The sequence below is a fragment of the Macaca fascicularis genome, chromosome 7, assembly GCF_037993035.2.
Source record: "Macaca fascicularis isolate 582-1 chromosome 7, T2T-MFA8v1.1".
NCBI lineage: Eukaryota > Metazoa > Chordata > Mammalia > Primates > Cercopithecidae > Macaca > Macaca fascicularis.
Genome location: NC_088381.1, coordinates 35,058,663 through 35,080,515, shown reverse-complemented (window position 1 = coordinate 35,080,515; position 21,853 = coordinate 35,058,663). Strand labels below are relative to the sequence as shown.

The 21,853-nt window shown below is 37.4% G+C and overlaps 1 protein-coding gene and 1 non-coding gene across 3 annotated transcripts in view; both read left to right on the top strand.

Annotated features, from left to right (window-relative positions):
• Positions 1-21,265, top strand: part of ADAM10 (ADAM metallopeptidase domain 10) — a 157,061-nt gene extending 135,796 nt beyond the window's left edge. For both annotated transcript variants that reach the window (XM_065547969.2, XM_065547970.2), the window contains 5 exons: positions 3,817-4,000; positions 4,711-4,819; positions 5,306-5,526; positions 16,593-16,719; positions 18,693-21,265. In XM_065547969.2, coding sequence (XP_065404041.1) covers positions 3,817-4,000; positions 4,711-4,819; positions 5,306-5,526; positions 16,593-16,719; positions 18,693-18,787 — 736 coding nt within the window. In that variant the 3' untranslated portion in view covers positions 18,788-21,265. The remainder of the gene's footprint in view (positions 1-3,816; positions 4,001-4,710; positions 4,820-5,305; positions 5,527-16,592; positions 16,720-18,692) is intronic.
• Positions 16,084-16,187, top strand: LOC123575030 (small nucleolar RNA U13). Its single transcript, XR_006700199.2, has one exon. It is a non-coding gene; the product is annotated as a small nucleolar RNA U13 (small nucleolar RNA).
• Positions 21,266-21,853: the final 588 nt, after the last annotated feature.

Below are 21,853 nucleotides of genomic sequence, written 5' to 3'. Positions count from 1 at the left end.
ACTAATTTTTATATTTTTAATATAGATGGGGTCTCGCCATGTTGGCCAGGCTGGTCTTGAACTCCTGACCTCAGGTGATCTGCCCGCCTCGGCCTCCCAAAGTGCTGGGATTACAGGCGTGAGCCACCGCACCTGGCCCTCTTTTCACAGTTTTTGACTTAAAATCTGATTTATCTGATACAGGTATAGCTACTCTTGCTTACTTTATTTCTGTTTGAGTGAAATATCTTTTTCCATTCCTTTACTTTTAGTCTATATATGTCTTTACAAGTAAAATGATTTTCTTGTAAGCAGCCTATAGTTGGGTGTGTCATGTGTTTGGGAGGCCGAGCTGGGAGTTTTGCTTGAGCAGGAGTTCAAGACCAATGTAGGCAACATAGTGAGAACCCATTTCTACAAATGAATACATAAATCATTTAAAAGCTACAGAGGGGGAAGAGATTACAGTAGACCCATTCAGCCAGGTTGTGTCTTTTAAGTAGGGGGATTTAATTGGTGTATATTCATGATTGATATCAATAGGTGAGGACTTCCTCTTGTCATTTTGATAATTTTTTTTTTTTTTTTGAGATGGAGTCTTGCTTTGTAGCCCAGGCTCGAGTGCAGTGGCACAATCTCGGCTCACTGCAAGCTCCGCCTCCCAGGTTCTCCTGCCTCAGCCTCCCGAGTAGCTGGGACTACAAGTGCCCGCCACCACGCCCAGCTAATGTTTTGTATTTTTAGTAGAGATGGGGTTTCACCGTGTTAGCCAGGATGGTCTCGATCTCCTGACCTCATGATCTGCCCGCCTCAGCCTCCCAAAGTGCTGGGATTATAGGCATGAGCCACTGCGCAAGGCCTTCCTTTTTTTTTTTTTTGCATATTCATTCTTCCTTTTTTTCTCTCATTCAGCATTGTGGTTTGGTAGTTTTCTGTAGTAGTAACATTTGACTCTTCTTTTTCTCGTTTGTGTATCACAGTGGCCTGCGCTGTACAGCTTTGCAGTAATGGCGGCAGTGGTGGTGTAGGTTGTTAGCATTATAATTCTGTGTGTTTTCATAATGGTGATTATTGGTTTCTTTTGCTTCCAGGTGCAGGACTCCCTTGAGTATTTCTTGTAGGGTCAGTCTAGTGGTGATTAATTTCCTATTTTTGCTTGTGTGGGAAAGACTTTATTTGTCCCTCATTTCTGAAGGATAGTTTTGCTGGGTATAGACTCTTGGCTGCTAATTTGTAAACTATCCTTCAGAAACGAGGGACAAATAAAGTCTTATAGATTCTTGGCTGCCAATTTGTTTTTTCTTTCAGTGCTTTGAACATATCCCATTCTCTCCATGCTGGTGAAATTTCTGCTGAGAAATCTGCTGCTAGTCTAATAGATATTCCCTTATATGTGACTTGATACTTTTCTCTTGCTCTTTTTTTAGAATTCTCTTTGTCCTTGACTTTTTACAGTTTGACTATAAATCCTCAAGGCAGACCTCCGTTTTCAGCTATTATTTTAATAAATAGGTTTTCTTTTTTTCTTTCTTTTTTTTGAGACAGTCTCACTTCATTACTCAGGCTAGAGTGCAGTGGTACAGTTTCAGCTCACTGCAACCTCTGCCTTCCAAGTTCAAGCGATTCTTGTGCCTCAACCTCCTGAGTAGCTGGAATTACAGGTGCGCGCCACCCTACCCAGCTAGTTTTTCTCGTATTTTTAGTAGAGACGGAGTTTCAAGCTCCTGACCTCAAGCGATCCACCCGCTTTGGCCTCCCAAAGTCTTGGGATTACAAGCATGAGGCAGCACACCCAGCCAAAACATAGGTTTTCTGTGCCTATTTTAATCTCTTCTCCTTCTGTAGCTTTTAAATGATTGATTGATTGATTGCAGAGATGGGATCTCACTACATTGCCTAGGTTGGTCTTTAACTCCTGGGGTAAAGTGATCCTGCCACCTCAGCCTCCCAAAGTTCTGGCATTACAGGCATGAGTTACTGCACCCAACCTTCTGCAGCTCTTGTAATATGAAAATTTATTCACTTTGTGGTGTCCCATAAGTCTTACAGGCTTTCTTCCTTTTTTTTTCCTTCCCCTAAATGAGTAATTTCAAACATTCTATCTTGAAGTTCAGAGATTTTCTTTTGCTTGATCAAGTCTGCTGTTGAAGTTCTCTATTATGTATTTTTATTTTATTCATTGAATTCTTAAGCTGCAGAAGTTTTGTTTCTACTTAATAATATCTATTACTTTTTTGAATTTCTCATTCATATTAATTGTTTTCCTAATTTCGTTGAATTTTTTATCTATATTTTCTTGTGTCTTTTCCCTCAAATCATCATTTTGAATTCCTTTTTAGGCAATTTATTGATTTCCTTTTCATTGGGACCTGTTGCTAGAGAGTTAATTATGTTCCTTTGGTGGTGTCATATATATTTGTTTTTTCATGTTTCTCGAATCCCTGTGTTGATGTCTGTGTACCTGTCTGGTGGAACAGTCATCTCATGTAAATTGTCTATAGTGGCTTTCGTGGAGATACACTCTCACCTGTAGCTGGATCTTAGTGTACCGGTAGGGAAGGGTGTGATGATTCTGTTTCCAGGTAGGTGCAATGGTATAGTCTCCATGCAGCTTCTTCAGCTGTATTCAACATCATCAATAACTGTAGGCACCTCAGTGACTTGTGCTGTAGAAGTTTGTGGTAATGGATGCTGGTGGTGTAGGTTGTTAATGTCCTCAGTGGCAACGACTTTTGGGGCCCTCCTATTCTCATTTTTCCCATAATGGTGAGACTTAGCCAAGGGGATCCCTCTTGATGTCAGGTCTGACATGGCCTACAAGCACCTGCTGCGGTGCTGGCTTCCAGTTGCAGATGCGCATAGTAACTATGGGGCTGGAGTTCTAGGCTCAGGATCTCACAAACCTATTATGGTACTTGTGTCTTGCAGTGCATGTTTACTGTCTGTGGCAAGATTGAATGTAGGTTGCCTATAGCACCAGGATCTATGACTCTGGTTACTCCCTAGCAGCTTGGGCCTAGCAGGCCAATCTGTAGCTGTGATTATACACTTTGTGGGCAGGGCATAGCCCTGGTTTGAGTCCAGGAAAGAAGAGATGCTCTGGAGATTTGAGCCCAGAGCCCAGTGCATGGCAGTAATTTCGGAGCCTGAGCGAATAGGACTCAGTGGCGAGTTGGGTCACTGGGGATGGAGGTGTTGGTGAGTCTAGACCCTGGGATGGTGGGGCTTGGTGGTATCCCAGAGTCTGTGAGACCAGGTGCAGCAACAGCAAGTACCTCAGAATGTTCAATCAAGCACAGCTGTCGTTTGGGCCCTAGGAGGCAGGGAGCAGCACAGTGATGACTGCTCTGGGGAGAAGGGTGTCTCAGCAGCTCAGACTCTAGGGGGCTAGTCTAGCTCCAGGGAAGCAGGGTGCTAGAGTTGTTTGGCCTGTAGGCATAGTATCCCAGTTCAGCCATTGATATTTCCCTGGGTTGTGAGTTATTGTGTTGGCTTAGCCCTGGAATGCACAGCTCCTCAACTTGGCCAAGGCATTGTTACCTGAAGGAGCAATGTGCTGCTTTATCTCGTGCCCTGCAGGGTGTGACTTTTCCGGTAGGCCCAGGCACTGTTTCTTTGGGACACACGGCTCTACCAGTGCACTGTTTACTCAGGAGGCAGTGTGCAGTTTCAGGTTATTGAAGTTGTATACCAGTAACATACTTATCATTCAAATGATGAGACTTATGATTTAAAAATTGGTACTGTGTCTGATAATGTGGATCTAATCTAATATCTAATAGTATATAGGAAATAACTAGTGATTTACTTTGTTTAATCACTTAATGTTTCTTCTAGTCCAAGTCAAGGTCCTTGTTGTACAGCACAGTGTGCATTCAAGTCAAAATCTGAGAAGTGTCGGGATGATTCAGACTGTGCAAGGGAAGGAATATGTAATGGCTTCACAGCTCTCTGCCCAGCATCTGACCCTAAACCAAACTTCACAGACTGTAATAGGCATACACAAGTGTGCATTAATGGGGTAAGCATTTAACTATATGTTTTTAAATTTAATTTTAGAAAACTTGTTTCTCAGAAGAATTATTGATGCTTAAAGCTACATAGTTAAAGTAATTAATCTTGGTCTCTGTTTAAGTAATATCCCTATCTATTCCCTTACAAAACTATGAGTATATTATGTAGCATTCAATTAACTACTAATTTGTTTTTCATCTTCCCATGTACATGTGGTTGATATTCTCTAGAGAAACATAGTTGTACAACTCGGCATGTGACTTGTCTATAATATTTAAGTTTTATAAAACAATATTTCAGTAGCCTAAATAAAAGAACTCTTTGGTCATCTTCTCTGAATTTGAAACCTTTAAAGCTTTTGTGGCTGAATATCACTTTGCTCTACATGAAGAAAATTTAATTTGTCTTGCTTTATAGAAGAGCCATAATAACCAACATAAAATCGATTCTCATCTAATCTATTTCTCTGCTTTTATTTCATTTTTTAAAGTTGCCATTCCTTTAAAAGATTTACTGTCTTACTTGTATTTACTGTTTTTCAGTTTTTTTCAAATGTATTTAGGTAATTCAGTTTTGATACTCAACTCTGTTTGTTTTTCACTTTTATATCCATTTAAATATTTTGACATTGGAAGTTTATACTTGGCTGTCTATTACTATAAACAATAGGTTTGACTGTATAGGGATTAAATAAATTGTCTTTTATTTTTCTTCTAGCAATGTGCAGGTTCTATCTGTGAGAAATATGGCTTAGAGGAGTGTACGTGTGCCAGTTCTGATGGCAAAGATGATAAAGAATTATGCCATGTATGCTGTATGAAGAAAAGTAAGGCTTTTAAAAGTACAAGAGTATAAAATTTGCCTCAAACTATTATTTTCTCCTAAATTTTAAGTGTTAAACTTTGACCTGTAGTTTGGCCAGATAGTTTCCAGCTCAATCTGTCCTCTTGAGGAGATTATAAATGTAACATAGCATTGTGTCTCTATCATTATGGTCTCTACGATGTTTTAAAAATCATAAACTAGACAAAACATTGCCAGCTTTACAGTAATAATTTACATAAACACTGTTAGACTTTAAGTCATTGTGGACACTAAATCAAGACTTTGCTGGTTGCTTGTTGACATTGTAACATTTAATGTGAATTACTAATGGCATTACCCAGCCTAACTAGAGAAGGTCTATATAATACGTTATGGTAATGATTTCAGACATTTTTTTTTCCCTCTTTATATTTCCCCAACTGGAAATCTGATCTTCAACTTATATTTGAATCTGATCTTCAGCTTATATTTGGCATTTCTTTTCCAGTGGACCCATCAACTTGTGCCAGTACAGGGTCTGTGCAGTGGAGTAGGCACTTCAGTGGTCGAACCATCACCCTGCAGCCTGGATCCCCTTGCAACGATTTTAGAGGTTACTGTGATGTTTTCATGCGGTGCAGATTAGTAGATGCTGATGGTCCTCTAGCTAGGCTTAAAAAAGCCATTTTTAGTCCAGAGCTCTATGAAAACATTGCTGAATGGATCGTGGTAAGTATAGTTTTTATTTACAAAGAAAACTTAAAGTGGTTTCATCTTAATTTTACTTGGCCAGAAGTCATCAAAGTTATGAGAAAACAACTTAACTATTTATATTAGAATGACTTTATATGAATATTTCTGGTTATTATTTCCTTCTGAAGTGATCAGAATAATGTGTATCATTCATAGATTGCTTGGTAGGTGATGGGAGTCATTCTGTTTTACTGCGTTCCTTAGTCCATCTCCTGGATGGGTTACTTCTTTTGGTGCATATAGGGCATTTTTATGGGACTTTAAAAAGTTTTTTTGTTGTTGTTGTTTTTCAAGACAACTTATTTGCCCAAATCATGGACTAATTGGTGATTTTTCCTGATCTTTCAGTATAATCTCTGCGTCTTCATCTTGTTTGTAATAGGAAATGTTGAACAGAGTAAGATCAGATCCACAGCCTTTTGTAGATCTACTAATGATTATGGACGTTCATCCAGTAGTAATCCACTGAATGCTTATTTTTAAGCCCACTTATCTCCAAGTTGTACAAACATGGAATTACCTGATGTTTTCTTAAAAGATTGTCAAGAATGACTGTCTCAGCTTACTTAACTGTTCATGCTTTAAAAGTGATTACATTAAAATATCTATAGGAAGCTTGCAGATGATATATTTGAGAATGTGCTATAATTGAACTGAAAGTAGTTTGCTTTGGAAATTGACTTATAACTCAGATTCCCCTTTCTCAGATTATTTGTGTGTGTGTGTGTGTGTGTGTGTGTGTGTGTGTGTGTGTGTGTATGTGTGTTCAGGACTATGGATGCCTTAAAGCACAAAAGATGTTGTTTGGGATGTCACTCTTTTTTGATACTCTTCTAATAACATTCTAGAGTAAAAATTTTATAGTTACCTCCAGCATTTAAAATGATGTTTACCATTCCTAGGACACTTTAGGATATGTGGTTTTTAGATATGTAATAATCATGGAGTAGAAGGATTGTTGAAATTGGATTTAGGAGATCTTCGTAGGTTTCAAACCAAATACTTGAGCAGTTGACTTAACTTAGGTTTCCTTAAAACATGTTACTCTCTTTTTTTTTTTAATTCCTGTGCTTATTGCATAGTAAGTTCTAGTAAATACCTGTCAAACTGAACTTCTCTTCTGGTACAATGGTATAGTGGAAAGAGCACAGGTTTGAGAATCACATAAGGATTCAAATAATCTTTCTGGCATTTATCAATTCTATGACTTCAAGCAACTTACCTTTCTTGGCCCTTCTTTATTTTCAACTCAGCTTTTTTTTTTTCCCCCTGATTATATCTAATAAGAAAAGTTGAAATTTGGTATACTTGTCTACTATAGAGGACAGTGTATGCAGAAAAGGAAAGGGGATCTCAGAATTACGTTCTACTGAGTATATATTGTGCTAGATACTTTGGATTTTTGGGGTACTAAATCATATCATCTAAACATAGTATTTTTTCACTTTTCTCTGTTAGCTCTAATTTTGACTCATTACATTATTTAGAATTTCAAGTGCTCATTTATTTTCACTTTAAAAATATCTAACAGACATGATCTTCTAAGGATTTTTAAGACCTTTTCTCCTCGTATTTTAGATGTGAGGATTAATGAAATGTTTCACAATGAATTGGCAACATGAAGTCTTTTCTTGTGCTCTAGAACTAATTAATCAGACACTTTCACGTTTATAGACATTGACTTTAAGTGTGTGTAGGGTAGAACATACCTTTATTTTATATCATCGTTGACAGTCATATGCCAGTCTTCCGAATAGCATGCTCATAATGTGTGAAGAATACCGCTAGGCTGTTGGTGCATTTGTGGGCATTAACCACATCAAGCAGTAAGATAATAAACATCCACTTCTTTGCAAGTTACTTGTCTCATTTGCTTATGTGCATAGTTTACTTGCATACCAGGGTTTATCATGTTAGCGAAGTGCCCTTGCAGTTAGTAATACAGATTATCAGGATGCTGTGGTGTAAGAAGCTGTGAAAGAAGTGAGGGGTTAGTTTCACTACTTTCCTTTCCAGTGGTGTCTGGTGGCCTTTTGTCTTCTTTCTGTGGTACACTATGGCAGCTTTTCTCCTCATGCAGGGTAGAGTAAGAAGAACTTTAACAGCCGGGCGCGGTGGCTCACACCTGTAATCCCAGCACTTTGGGAGGCCGAGGTGGGCGGATCACAAGGTCAGGAGATTGAGACCACGATGAAACCCTGTCTCTACTAAAAATACAAAAAATTAGCCGGGCGCGGTGGCAGGCGCCTGTAGTCCCAGCTACTCAGGAGGGTGAGGCAGGAGAATGGCGTGAACCCGGGAGGCGGAGCTTGCAGTGAGCCGAGATCGCGCCACTGTCTGGGCGACAGCGTGAGACTCCGTCTCAAAAAAAAAAAAAAAAAGAAGAACTTTAACAATTTAGAACTTCAGTGCATGGGTTATTGACTGCTGCTACTGGTACCATGGAAGCGATACTTTCTTTTTTGTGTTGACAACTATGTTTTGATTTTTCCAAATATATTTACTGTATTTGCTGAGTGCCTGATGTGTGTCTGGACAGGAGAAAATGATAAACATCCTTTGGACTTATCAAAGAGTCATCTAATTCTTGAAACGTTTAAGAGCATTCATCAGTGAATCTGTTGAGACCTTGTTTCGGCATCTCCTTTTCTTTAATTAGGGATTGAGGGCAGTGGTAATTCATTTCCAGTTTCTTCTGTAGTTAATGTGTTCTGATTTTCTGTATCTTTCATGTTAGGTTTGACATTGTAGAAAACCACCTCTTACCTTGACTTTTTTTTTCAAATTTATTGTTGTGTTTCCCCTCCTTTTAAAAATCATTGCCTGATAATTTTGTGGCATTTTTCTTTTTAATTTGTATGGATTTATCAGGAGTTTGTATTTTTTTATTGCTAGTTTTTCAAGAGTCAAACACCTTCTCATTTTAAAATTAATTTCCACTGTCATATTTTGCTATAATTTTATGCATCTAAGTATTAAGTGTCTGGTATTCTTTATGAATGAAAGATTTAGAGCACTGTTTCCCAAATGCTTAACAGAACACTAGTCCCATTAGATGTTCTAAGGCTTCAATGGTCAAATGAATCTGGAAAACACTGCTCCATACTATAGACCTTTCTTGGAGATTCGTGAAAAGATTATAAGAAGTCCTGCAATAAATAAATATTTTAAACTTCATTTTCCAAACTTACCTAACCCTAGAACCTTTTATCGTGAAAAGACTTAAGTCATAAATATCCTTAGATGTCATTTGGGAAAATATTGATTAATAGCGGTAGTTCTCAATCCTGGTTGTATACCAGAATCACCCTGGGGTTTGGACTAATTAAATCAGAATCTCTTGGGTTTAAGTATCTGGGTCTTACAAAACTCTCCAGTTAATTCTGATGAAGAGCCAGGGTTAAGAACCACTCATCTAGAATGGGGTTGGCAAACTATGGCCCATGGGCCAAATCTAGCCCATGCCAATTTCTGTGTGGCTCAGAAGCTAAGAACAGTTTTTACGTTTTTAAATGATTGAAAAAAAAATTTTAAATTATCAAAATAACAGTCTTTTAAAAATCATATGAAATTCAAATTTCTGTATTGTTAAACAACATTTTATTGTAAAATGGCCACACCCATTTGTTTACACATTGTCTGTGGCTGCTTTGGCACTTTGAGTGGCTGCAATAGTGACTGTATGACCCCACCAAACCTAAAATGTTTATCTGGGCTTTTATGGGAAATACTTGCCAACTCCTGATTGGGAGTGATGATCTCAAAGTGTAGGCCTGAGAAGTAGCATCAGCATCCCCTGGGAACTTCATAGAAATGCAAATTCTCAGGTTCCATTCCAGACCCACTGAGTCAGTGGTTGAGGGTGCATGCTAATAGTTTGTCTGCCTTTTTTTCAGTCTCTGCGATATGATGACTCCTTTTTAAAAAGATTTGTAACAGAAATTTTCCATTTTGTCATCCTGATATGTTGAAAATAGAAGGTGGTTTTCATTGCTTTGTGGAACAGGCCACATAGATAGCATAGCACTTATGAAACTTTAACAACAAAGATATAATATTATTGGAGGGTTTTTAGCATATAGTGAGGACACAGTATACATCTGCTAGATGAGTGAAGCGGATTTCTCAAATGTAATAATTTATATGGAAAAGAGTAAAAATTGTGCATATTAACTTTGAAACTGGAATGTTTTCGGGTTCCTGTTAGTGAGATTTTATGTTACTTGCCCTGGCTGAGCTTGAAGTAACCAAAAGTTTAGTAGCAAGTTGCTTTCTGCTTGGCAGATTGCCGTTGCTGCTGCTGCTAGTGGTGGTGGTGGGAGTTTGAAGGATAGGAGGAGTGTATGGTCAAAGTCCAGACTGCCCCTATAGGGATGACATAATCAGTATCATGACAAGGAACTGTGGGCCCCACATGGTCTTGTGACCCATGGAAACTCAAGAATGCATTTGCTGAGAGTGAGCATTGTTCATCACTGGAGTATTCATTGAAAGGAGTATATGGTTGACTTTCTAGAGGTCTTTAAGAACAGTAGATTATCTTATGTCTGAAGAGACTTGAGTGCATGTGTTCCCTGTCCTCGCTCGTGCACTTTTTTTAGATGATACTTGCTTTATCGTTTTGTTACCATACAGGTTTTTTTCTTTTTGTTTATATTTAGATTATCATATTAAATACTATTGTAATTAAGACATAATAAATTAGACTTTAATTTTGACTTTTTACTTTATTATTGGCTATGTTTAAGTGCCTGTATTAAACATCATCTCTCTGTTTCTTATGTAGAATTATTTTCTGAGTTGAAAAACTTCTTGAGTTTTTGAAAAATGGTTGGATGTCTTCTCTTTGTCCCTAAAGTTTTGCTTAACACCCTTGTCTCTGAGATATAAGACCCTGGCAGTCAGTTTACACTCAGTAAATGTTCATTGAATGAATGACAGCTCCCCTTTCATTCAGACTAACAGGTGGGCAATTTGTGATCTTTTCTTTTGAGAGAAATGCATATTTTATATTTACTAGCCTAGTTAGTATTCCTTTCCCTGATTTTATAGTATGTTTAAAGGAGATAGCATGCAATTTAGCATTTAACTCATTCTTTTTTAAAAAAAAACTATCAAAGGTGGCCGTACTTACTCATGTTTTCAGATACACTGTTGTTTTGTTTAGTTTTTCTTGCTATCTTCTGTCTGTTGCCATGTTCCATTTCACCACACGCTAAATTCACAAAAGCTACTATCATTGCCACTAAAACATCTCGAGCATTGGGCTTGTGATACATAGTTACCTGAAAAAATTTAGAAGAAAGCCAGGAATACTGTGCTAGAAGGACTGGAAGTTCTCAAGGGCTTGAGTGCCATACTTTATTATATATCTGTTGATCTGAACTGGGACTAGGTTCTTTTTACCTTTGTTTTCTACAGTTTTAACCTCTATTAAATATGGGCTTTCTGTCTCCAGTCTGCCTCTCTTACTGCCATAGTGTATACTTCTATGGTGCTTTATTTAAATCTATAGGCCAGGTACGGTAGCTTATACCTTTAATCTTAGCACTTTGGGAGGTTGAGGAGGGAGAATTGCTGGAGAACAGCAGTTGAAGACCAACCTGGACAACCTAGCAAGACCCTGTGTACGCAAATAAATAAATAAATGAATTCGCAGGGTGTGGCAGCATGTACCTTGTAGTCCCAGCTACTCAGGAGGTTCACCACAGCCCAGGGGGCAAGGCTGCAGTGAGCCATGATTGCACCATTGCATTCCAGCCTGGGCGACAGAGCAAGACCCTGTCTTTTAAAAGAAAAGAAAACAAAACAAAACAAAAAAAACAAACCAAAGTGTGTAGGTACTAAAAAGACTATCATTAAATATATCCAAACCAGTTTTACTGTCCTATCTCTGTTGTAATGGCCTTGTCACATTATTTGTATGTGTAGGCAATCTAGAAATAATAAATGAGCTGTTAGATATGTTTCAAGGTCAGTATTTAAATACTGACTTACTTGTAATAACTAGTTCAACAGGTATTGTGTTTGTTGGCTAGGTACTGAGGTAATAGGATATAAGTCCAGGGAGCTCACAGGTCAGTTTGGGATAGAGAACACGGGCCAGAGAAACGTATCTTCAGTCTGTATGCTGTTTTCACAGAACTAGGAGAACCTATTAGGAAAAGCCTTTAAGGCGGTAACGCCAGAACTAAGTTCTTTTTTTATTTATTTTTGAAATGGAGTCTCACTCAGCCACCTAGGCTGGAGTGCAGTGGCGTAATCTCAGCTCACTGCAACCACCATCTCCCAGCTTCAAGCGGTTCTCCTGTCTCAGCCTCCCAAGTAGCTGGGATTACAGGCACCTGCCATCAGGCTTGGCTAATTTTTGTATTTTAGTACAGATGGGGTTTCACCATGTTGGCCAGGCTGGTCTTGAACACCTGACCTCAGGTGATCCACCCGCCCCAGCTTCCCACAGTGCTAGGATTACAGACGTGAGCCACCATGCCTGGCCAAGCTAAGTTCTTAAGAATTAGTAGAAGTAGAGAGTACAGAAATATTTTATGGGGATAGAGCCTGTGAAAAAGTCACAGAAGTATGAATTTTGCAAAACAAACATTTTTTTTTTCTACTTTTTTTTCTTTTGAAAAGTTTGATGATTATTTCTTTAATTGACAAACTAATACATTCAAAAGTAGGCCTTTCCCCCCGGACCCCCAGTCTTTCCAGGATGGATTTCTTGTGTATTCTTCGAAACTGTCTATACCACTCTAAGGATATATACTTTTAAAAAGGTGGAATCATACACACTTTGCTGTACTTTATCATGTGCTCAAGTTTTTGCTTTTGCTGCTTTTCCTGTCTCCTACATAATGGTCTGTCTTGGAAATCTTTGGTGGGAAGCATTCAAAGAAGGGTTTGACACAAAGGAGTAACATGGTCAGTTCCATATTTTAGGTAGCCATAACACTGATGGCCATATTTTCATAAAAATGAAAGTAAAGATGAAGGAAGGAAATATATTCAAGATGATAATGACTTTAGGAATAGATCTGTATCTCCTGTACCCAACTTGCCCATCAACCTGAGAAAGCTAGTGGGAAAACTCTTAAGCCTTTGCACTCATGAATTGGCTCACATTAGAGGTGTTGCTACTTCCCTACCAGGTGTTTGGAAATGTACGGTTGTTGTCAGAGTAACTGAAGGGGCTCTACAGGCATTTGATGGATGGGGGCCAGAGATGCTAAACTGCATTACTCAAAATGGTCCCATAGTGTTTTGACAGACTGAGAGTGGCCTTCTACCCTGTCTTAACGATAAGTAGCAGGTCTGTTATTTGAGGATGAATAAAAACAAAAAACAATAGGAGTCTATGGAATATCTATATAATAAAGGAATGGGAACATCATCCTAAAGACTAACAAGGAGAGCAGAACTCTGAACATGATTTTTATAGGAAAAAAAAAAATCTGACAGTCTCAAGAAGTGGCTTTTAAAAAGTAGATTGTAAAGTTTTAATTTCCAAGGCAGATTCAGCCCTGTCAGCATGTTTTTTACAGTCTACACATTGTTTTAAGAAATTTCTCACAAGTTTGCCAGCATTTAAAAATAGATTTTAAATAAAAATTCCAATATATTGCTTCTCTTGAAAAATCAGATCTTTAAGCAGTAAGGTTGAATTGCATTCCACCTTACCTGCCATGTAAGCTTTTTAGTTTGCAGTCCCTGCAATAACAAGCAATGGTCGGGACAACCATGATACAGTTTTTACAGATTGAACAATAAACATGAAAATAAAGAGAAGGAAGGTGTTTGTGGGACTCTTCTGTACAGAAATTTAATCTGGGCCGGGCGCGGTGGCTCACGCCTGTAATCCCAGCACTTTGGGAGGCCGAGGCGGGCGGATCACAAGGTCAGGAGATCGAGACCACGGTGAAACCCCGTCTCTACTAAAAATACAAAAAATTAGCCGGGCGCGGTTGTGGGCGCCTGTAGTCCCAGCTACTCGGGAGGCTGAGGCAGGAGAATGGCGTGAACCTGGGAGGCGGAGCTTGCAGTAAGCCGAGATAGCGCCACTGCACTCCAGCCTGGGCGACAGAGCGAGACTCCGTCTCAAAAAAAAAAAAAAAAAAAAAAAGAAATTTAATCTGAGAATTAAACAAGACTGAGAAATGACAAGTATAAATCATTCCAAGTTTGATTTTAAAATTGAATATATATATATAAGTATGTGTGTGTGTGTGTGTGTGTATGTATGTATGTATATATCTCCCTTTTTTGTTCCCTCTCCTTTTTTTGAAGCAGTTAATTCCTAAAGCCATTAGGTGAGCCCAAGCAAGGTAGGCATCCACGCCACACTCAGTGGCACAGAGCAGAGTGTTGGAACCTGACCAGGTTCAGAAGGTGTGGGATGGGGAAGACTACCAGTATGGGGTTTCAGAGCCCAAGCAGAGTGAGAAGTGCACCCCTGTGGAGGAATGACTGGCATGGGATGTCAAGAGTGCAAGTAGGATGAGGAAGGTGTCTACATAGGAGGGTTAGGACTAAAAGAAACCAGGGCTTTTTGGAGAAATGGCAGATTCCAAGGCTGGAGTAGGAAAAGAACAAGATAAATCTGGAACTTCTTGTTCGGCCAGAAAGTAAGAAAGGGCTCAAAGAATGATGAGGACATGTTCAAAAAACACAATAATGTCTATAAAATAGGAAACCATGAGGGAATAAGTAAATGAATACATTGAAAGTTTGATGAAGAACAGGATATTTACATACTTCCGAATTATGTCCCTCCAAAATATTCATTGTCTACAAAAGAGAAACAAGAATCATGGTAAAATTTGGCAGATAATACCTTAAGCCAGTGATTAAGTTAACATCAGCAGTAATGAAATAAAAATCACGTGTTACCTGATAGGATGCAGTGAGAACACAGCATCTGTGATATTCTTACCAAAGACGTGTGACCTGAATTTGATCACAGAGAAACACCAGAGAAACCCAAATTGAAGGACATTCCCATACAAAATAACTGCCCTGTAATCTTCAAAAGTATCAAGGTCATAAAAAACAAGGAAAGACTGGAATATTTCCAAATCAAAGGAGAGTAAAGAAACATGGTGGCTAAATATAGCACACGATTCTGAACTGGATGGTATTGGGACAAATGGCAAAACCTGAATGGGGTCTGAGGATTAAATGTTAGTAATATATCAGCCCTGATTTCCTGATTTTGGTGATTGTCTTGTTATCTAGGAAGCCACCGTTATGTTGTAGAAATTATATGCCAAAATGTTCAGGAGTAACAGCATGGTGCTAGCAACTTACTCTGAGGTGCTTCCAGATTTTTAAAAGGTTTTTGTTTTTGTTTGTTTGTTTGTTTGAGGTGGAGTCTCATTCTGTGGCCCAGGCTGGAGTGCAGTGGCACAGTCTCGGCTCACCGCAACCTCTGCCTTCCGGGTTCAAGCGATTCTCCCTGCTCAGCCTCCTAAGTAGCTGGGATTACAGGCACCCGCCATCATGCGTGGCTAATTTTTGTGTTTTTAGTAGAGACCAGGTTTCACCACGTTGGCCCGGCTGGTCTCGAACTCCTGACCTCAGGTGATCCACCCGCCCCAGCCTCCCAAAGTGCTGGGAGCCACCGTGCCCGGCCTCAGGTTTTAAAAAGGTTTTTGAATTGTACTTGCAACTTTTCTTTAAGTTTGAGTTCAAAATAAAACAAATTTTTAGAAAGTAGGAAAGGCTTTATGTACACACAGAAAAAGTGGCTTGGGATATTTTGCCACAACGTGCCTTTTAATTTTAGCATTACTCTCATTAATGCTAAAATTAGCATCAGTATTACTTTAATTACATAAAGACTGCTGGAAAAAGTAAACAGTGTAGAAATGGTACCCAGTTTAAGTCCCTAAGTCATAGAAACAATCAGTAGTAACTATATATGTGTTACAATGATCTGTGTTAAATAAATGTAAAGGTTCAGTTTTAAAGTTGTAAATATTTTGTATGATGTTTATTAGTACATGTCTTAAAACAAAGTTTGAATATTTGGAATTGCAAAATATAATTTGAGACTAGACACATTAATTTTCCTATAAATTTATCAATAATTTTTGAAGGTTTTTCTGTTTGGCTAATTTATTTGTTTAATATAGTTGAGTTTAAAAGTGAAGTTTTGGTTTCTTCTAAGACTGGATGAACTTTGCCTGTTGCTAAAATATATATCTTCTTCCACCTTTCATATTTAAAATTAAAGATAGTTAATCTATAAACTAATGAATAAAATAAAGATATTATATATAATATAATGAAAACTAGTGTACATAAAAAGTAATTTCATAACTAGTCCGAGTCTCAGATTCCAAATGAAATAGAAGAGGAAAAGGGTGTCTCAAAAGAGATAGAATTTCAGTGTTAACTTTGATAATTAGAAAGCAATATAGGTTAAAGAGTAATTTTAAAATCTGTTCACTAGCAGAATTTAAAGCAAGTTACATGCTTTCTAAGCCATGGAAAATATAAACGCAAACAAAACATAGTCTGTAAGAGTAAGAGGAGATCCTTTTGTAGTTCATAAGTGTGATGATTGGCTTTGCACACTCTTATGTAAGATGTGCCTCCCTCAGACCTTGTTAGGGCATTGTCACATTAGCCATTTGAGGGAGAAAAAAGAGTAAGGGGAAAACACAAAGGAAATATAAACCAGAAAATATTTAATAATGTGGGAAAATACAATATAACTATATGCAAGATGACCCCAGTTTTGTATTTGTGTTCATGTGTATGACAAATGTCATTATATGTAGAAAAGAGACTGAAAAAAATCAGATTGAGCAGTTTCCTCTATGAGATGAAATTATGGGTGATTTCCATTTTCTCCTTTAAACTTTTTTTTTTTAATTTAAACAATATACATGTGCAAATATCTAACATATGTATACAACTCCTAAACAAATTTTCTTTAAAAATTACAATATACTGTGTTCTATTCTATCTTTTAAATACTATAAAAGATATTCTAAAATATTTTGTAGATTTTTTCAGTGGAAAAATCTGTTTATTTCTAGGCTCATTGGTGGGCAGTATTACTTATGGGAATTGCTCTGATCATGCTAATGGCTGGATTTATTAAGATATGCAGTGTTCACACTCCAAGTAGTAATCCAAAGTTGCCTCCTCCTAAACCACTTCCAGGTAAGAATATTTGAGCAAGATACATGTTTATGTAACTCAGAATTGTTTAGCAGGTAGAATTGAATTATAAATGAGTCTTTAGTAACTAATGTTATAGTACTTTCTCCTTAAGAATGGGATTATTGGATGAATGATTTAGTTGATATTTGTGTGATTTTTGTCAATCCAGTCTGGCCAGTGACTGCTAAGTTAATGCTAATTTATCTGAATGTCTGAATATTTAGAACTAGAAATTTTAAATTTTGCTTGGTATTTGTTTTCTTGGTTATATATATACATATATATATTCTAACTATCTAACATCTATACATACATATACATATATATATTCTAACATCTTGTCATGATTATGGTAAACTACTTTAAAATTATTGATCTTTCTATTCTAATAGTTGTGCTTTTCATATTGTTGTCCTTCCTCCCCTTCCATCTTCCCTTTCTCCCACCCTCCCTTCCTTCTTTTTCTTTTTCTTTCTTTCACTATGTTGCCCAGGCTGTACTTAATCCAGAGCTCAAGCAATCCTCCCCGCCTGAGCCTCCTAAGTAGCTGGGACTGCGGGCACGTGCACTGCACCCAGCTCTCTTACTGTTTTTACTGTTTGTGCTCTTGAAATATTTTCTGGCACATAAGCTTATTTTCCCCCAGGGTGATGCTTATGGGGAAATACAGATCCCAGTCTGTGGGAAAGTCTTAGAGTAGAGGATTCATTCACCAGATAAGCATAGTCAAGTATTCTCCATTCCTGAAAACAACTCTTTAGTTCTGGTCTCCACCTTTTTCCTCTCAGGGAGACATAGCATGAGGAAGGACCCTCTTTAGATGAGCTGTGGGCATTGGAAGGAGAAAAGGATAGGAAATAAACCCTTCGTATTGTTTAGTCCCCTCTGTTTATCCCTCCCCCTCTCCAAGGTATTTGTAGCTATTCTCTACAGGTGTGGGGACAGACATTGTCTCAGGGCAGCGGCAGGGGAGAACCAGAGCTAAATGACAGCAGTTCCCTCTCCTGCCGCTCTCAGACTTCTCATAAAGTGTCTTGCCTCAGGCAAATCCACTACCTTACACAAAGTAGTTCAAAACTAGATTTCTTATGCTTTTTCCCTGTTTTCCCTCAGTTGTTCACCTGCATTTACCTGTCTGGAGCAAGATGGCCAATACTCGTGCTAGGACAGTATCTTAGTGAGAATTAGAGAAAATTTGATTTTTACGTCATTGCTTTTCTTAAATGCACAATGTTAGTTAGCACTCTGGAACTTACGTTAGTATTTAAGGAAGTTCTAAGGGCCACATGACACTTTTTAGATACTGTTACCAATTGTCTCATTCAGTGAAACATTTTATGTGTATATTAATTTCATTTTAAATAGCACCTTTAAAAGCTTAGAAAACTAGCTGTCATTTATTGAACTCTCACAAAAAGCATTAAACATTTTTATATGAATTATATAATCTTTACAACAGGCTATATACATTAATTATCATCCCTGTTTTACAGTGTAGGCATCTGAGTCTCAGGTTAAGGCGTTTGCTCAAAGACACTTAGTAATTCCCTCATATGGATTCCATCCACAGAATCTGTGATATTAATCTAGATTAATCTAATACATGTGGCTGTTGAGCACTGAAATGTTGCTAGTTTCCATTGAAATGTGCTGTTTTAATTAAGATACATGCCAGAGTTTGAAGATTTAGTATAAAAAATGAAATATTTTGTTAGTAATTTTTTATATTGATTACATATTGAAATAACACTTTGGCTATGTTAATTTAAATAAAATAAAAAATATTATTAAAATTATTTCACCTTTTAAACTTTTTTGTTATGGCTGTCAGAAGCTTTTAAATTACATTGGTGGCCCATATTATTGGACCAGCACTGAACTAAAACCTTTCTTACTGAAACAGCAGCTTTGCTTTTAAAGATTGAAAAGCTCATGATAAATAAATCTGTTTTGCTTTTGTTTGTGGCTCACAGGCACTTTAAAGAGGAGGAGACCTCCACAGCCCATTCAGCAACCCCAGCGTCAGCGGCCCCGAGAGAGTTATCAAATGGGACACATGAGACGCTAACTGCAGCTTTTGCCTTGGTTCTTCCTAGTGCCTACAATGGGAAAACTTCACTCCAAAGAGAAACCTATTAAGTCATCATCTCCAAACTAAACCCTCACAAGTAACAGTTGAAGAAAAAGTGGCAAGAGATCATGTCCTCAGACCAGGTGGAATTACTTAAATTTTAAAGCCTGAAAATTCCAATTTGGGGGTGGGAGGTGGAAAAGGAACCCAATTTTCTTATGAACAGATATTTTTAACTTAATGGCACAAAGTCTTAGAATATTATTATGTGCCCCGTGTTCCCTGTTCTTCGTTGCTGCATTTTCTCCACTTGCAGGCAAACTTGGCTCTCAATAAACTTTTACCACAAATTGAAATACATATATTTTTTTCAACTGCCAATCAAGGCTAGGAGGCTCGACCACCTCAACATTGGAGACATCACTTGCCAATGTACATACCTTGTTATATGCAGACATGTATTTCTTATGTACACTGTACTTCTGTGTGCAATTGTAAACAGAAATTGCAATATGGATGTTTCTTTGTATTATAAAATTTTTCCGCTCTTTATGAAAAATTACTGTTTAATTGACATACTCAGGATAACAGAGAATGGTGGTATTCAGTGGTCCAGGATTCTGTAATGCTTTACACAGGCAGTTTTGAAATGAAAATCAATTTACCTTTTTCTTATGATGGAGTTGGTTTTGATACTCATTTTTTTCTTTATCACATGGCTGCTACGGGCACAAGTGACTATGCTGAAGAACACAGTTAAGTGTTGTGCAAACTGGACATAGCAGCATATACTACTTCAAAGTTCATGATGTAGATGTCTGGTTTCTGCTTACGTCTTTTAAACTTTCTAATTCAATTCCATTTTTCAATTGATAGGTGAAATTTTATTCATGCTTTGATAGAAATTATGTCAATGAAATGATTCTTTTTATTTGTAGCCTACTTATTTGTGTTTTTCATATATCTGAAATATGCTAATTATGTTTTCTGTCTGATATGGAAAAGAAAAGCTGTGTCTTGGCCGGGCGCGGTGGCTCAAGCCTGTAATCCCAGCACTTTGGGAGGCCGAGACGGGCGGATCACGAGGTCAGGAGATCGAGACCATCCTGGCTAACATGGTGAAACCCCGTCTCTACTAAAAAATACAAAAAAAACTAGCCGGGCGAGGTGGCGGGCGCCTGTAGTCCCAGCTACTCGGGAGGCTGAGGCAGGAGAATGGCGTAAACCCGGGAGGTGGAGCTTGCATTGAGCTGAGATCCGGCCACTGCACTCCAGCCTGGGAGACAGAGCGAAACTCCGCCTCAAAAAAAAAAAAAAAAAAAAAGAAAAGCTGTGTCTTTATCAAAATATTTGAAGAGTTTTTTCAGCATATCATCACTGATCATTGGTAACCACTAAAGATGAGTAATTTGCTTAAGTAGTAGTTAAAATTGTAGATAGGCCTTCTGACATTTTTTTTCCTAAAATTTTTAACAGCATTGAAGGTGTAACAGCACAATGTCCCATTCCAAATTTATTTTTGAAACAGATGTAAATAATTGGCATTTTAAAGAAAGAGAAAGCAAAAACATTTAATGTATTAACAGGCTTATTGCTATGCAGGAAATAGAAGGGGCATTACAAAAACTGAAGCTTGTGACATATTTATTGCTTCTGTTTTCCAACTACATCACTTCAATTAGAAGTAAAGCTATGATTTTCCTGACTTCACATAGGAGGCAAATTTAGAGAAAGTTGTAAAGATTTCTATGTTTTGGGTTTTTTTTTTTTTCCTTTTTTTTTAAGAGTATAAGGTTTACACAATCATTCTCATAATGTGACGCAAGCCAGCAAGGCCAAAAATGCTAGAGAAAATAATGGGATCTCTTCCTTGTAAACTTGTACAGTATGTGGTGACTTTTTCAAAATACAGCTTTTTGTACATGATTTAGAGACAAATTTTGTACATGAAACCCCAGATAGACTATAAATAATTCTAAACAAACAAGTAGGTAGATATGTATGTAATTGCTTTTAAATCATTTAAATGCCTTTGTTTTTGGACTGTGCAAAGGTTGGAAGTGGGTTTGCATTTCTAAAATGGTGACTTTTATTCTGCAAGAGTTCTTAGTAACTTCTTGAGTGGTAGACTTTGGAACATGTAAATTTTTTGCTTGTAATGTTATCCTGTGGTAGGGTTTTGGCAGGTACATACACTGCCCTATTTTATTTTGAGTCTAAGTTAAATGTTTTCTGAAAAGAGATACATGCACTGAACTCTTTCCACTGCGAAACAAGATGTGGTAAAATAAAAGGATCAAGAAAAATGAGATCTAATACTACTGTCAGTTTTAATGTCCACTGTGTTTTATACAGTATCTTTTTTTGTTCACTTTGGAAATTTTTACTAAAAATTGCAAAAAATAAAGTATTGTGCAAAGATGTAAGGTTTTTTGAAACTTGAAATGCATTAATAAATAGACTTGATTAAATCAACTTGAAGGTTCTATACTCTTTGAACTTGTGAGAACGATCACAGGAAGCTTCCCACAAGGCAGGTTTTCTTACAGTTGTCTCTTCCTGCAAAAGTATAGATTATCTTTATCTTAACACCCAACTAATCTCAACTGCATTACGTTGTTTCTAATCAATATTCAGTGCTTGTCTTGGTGGAAGAGGTGAGTCATTTTGAAAACTTATGGTCTTGTTTATATGTGTTTTTCAAAGTTTTTAATGCTAAGTACCTCATTTATTTTAAAAAGCCTGGTTTAATGATAAGTCTATTTAAAATTTTGAGCCAGCATTTTTCTGTTCATAGCAAATGTGGAGAGAATTGACATTTCAGTGTTATCTAGAAAAGGAATTGTAAGCCCATAATAGTTCCCTGCATGGGGTAATCTGCTTCAAATTCTTTTTTCTGTCAAGGTTAGCTATACTTGTTGAATGAGTAAATATGTAATACTTTGTGAATTACTTTGTTAATTTAGGAGCATCAAATGTATATTATGTTTAGTTATTTATGAAACTCTCAATATTGATTAATTTGGGTAATTATAAATTAGTTATTTTTACTTACAATCGAAT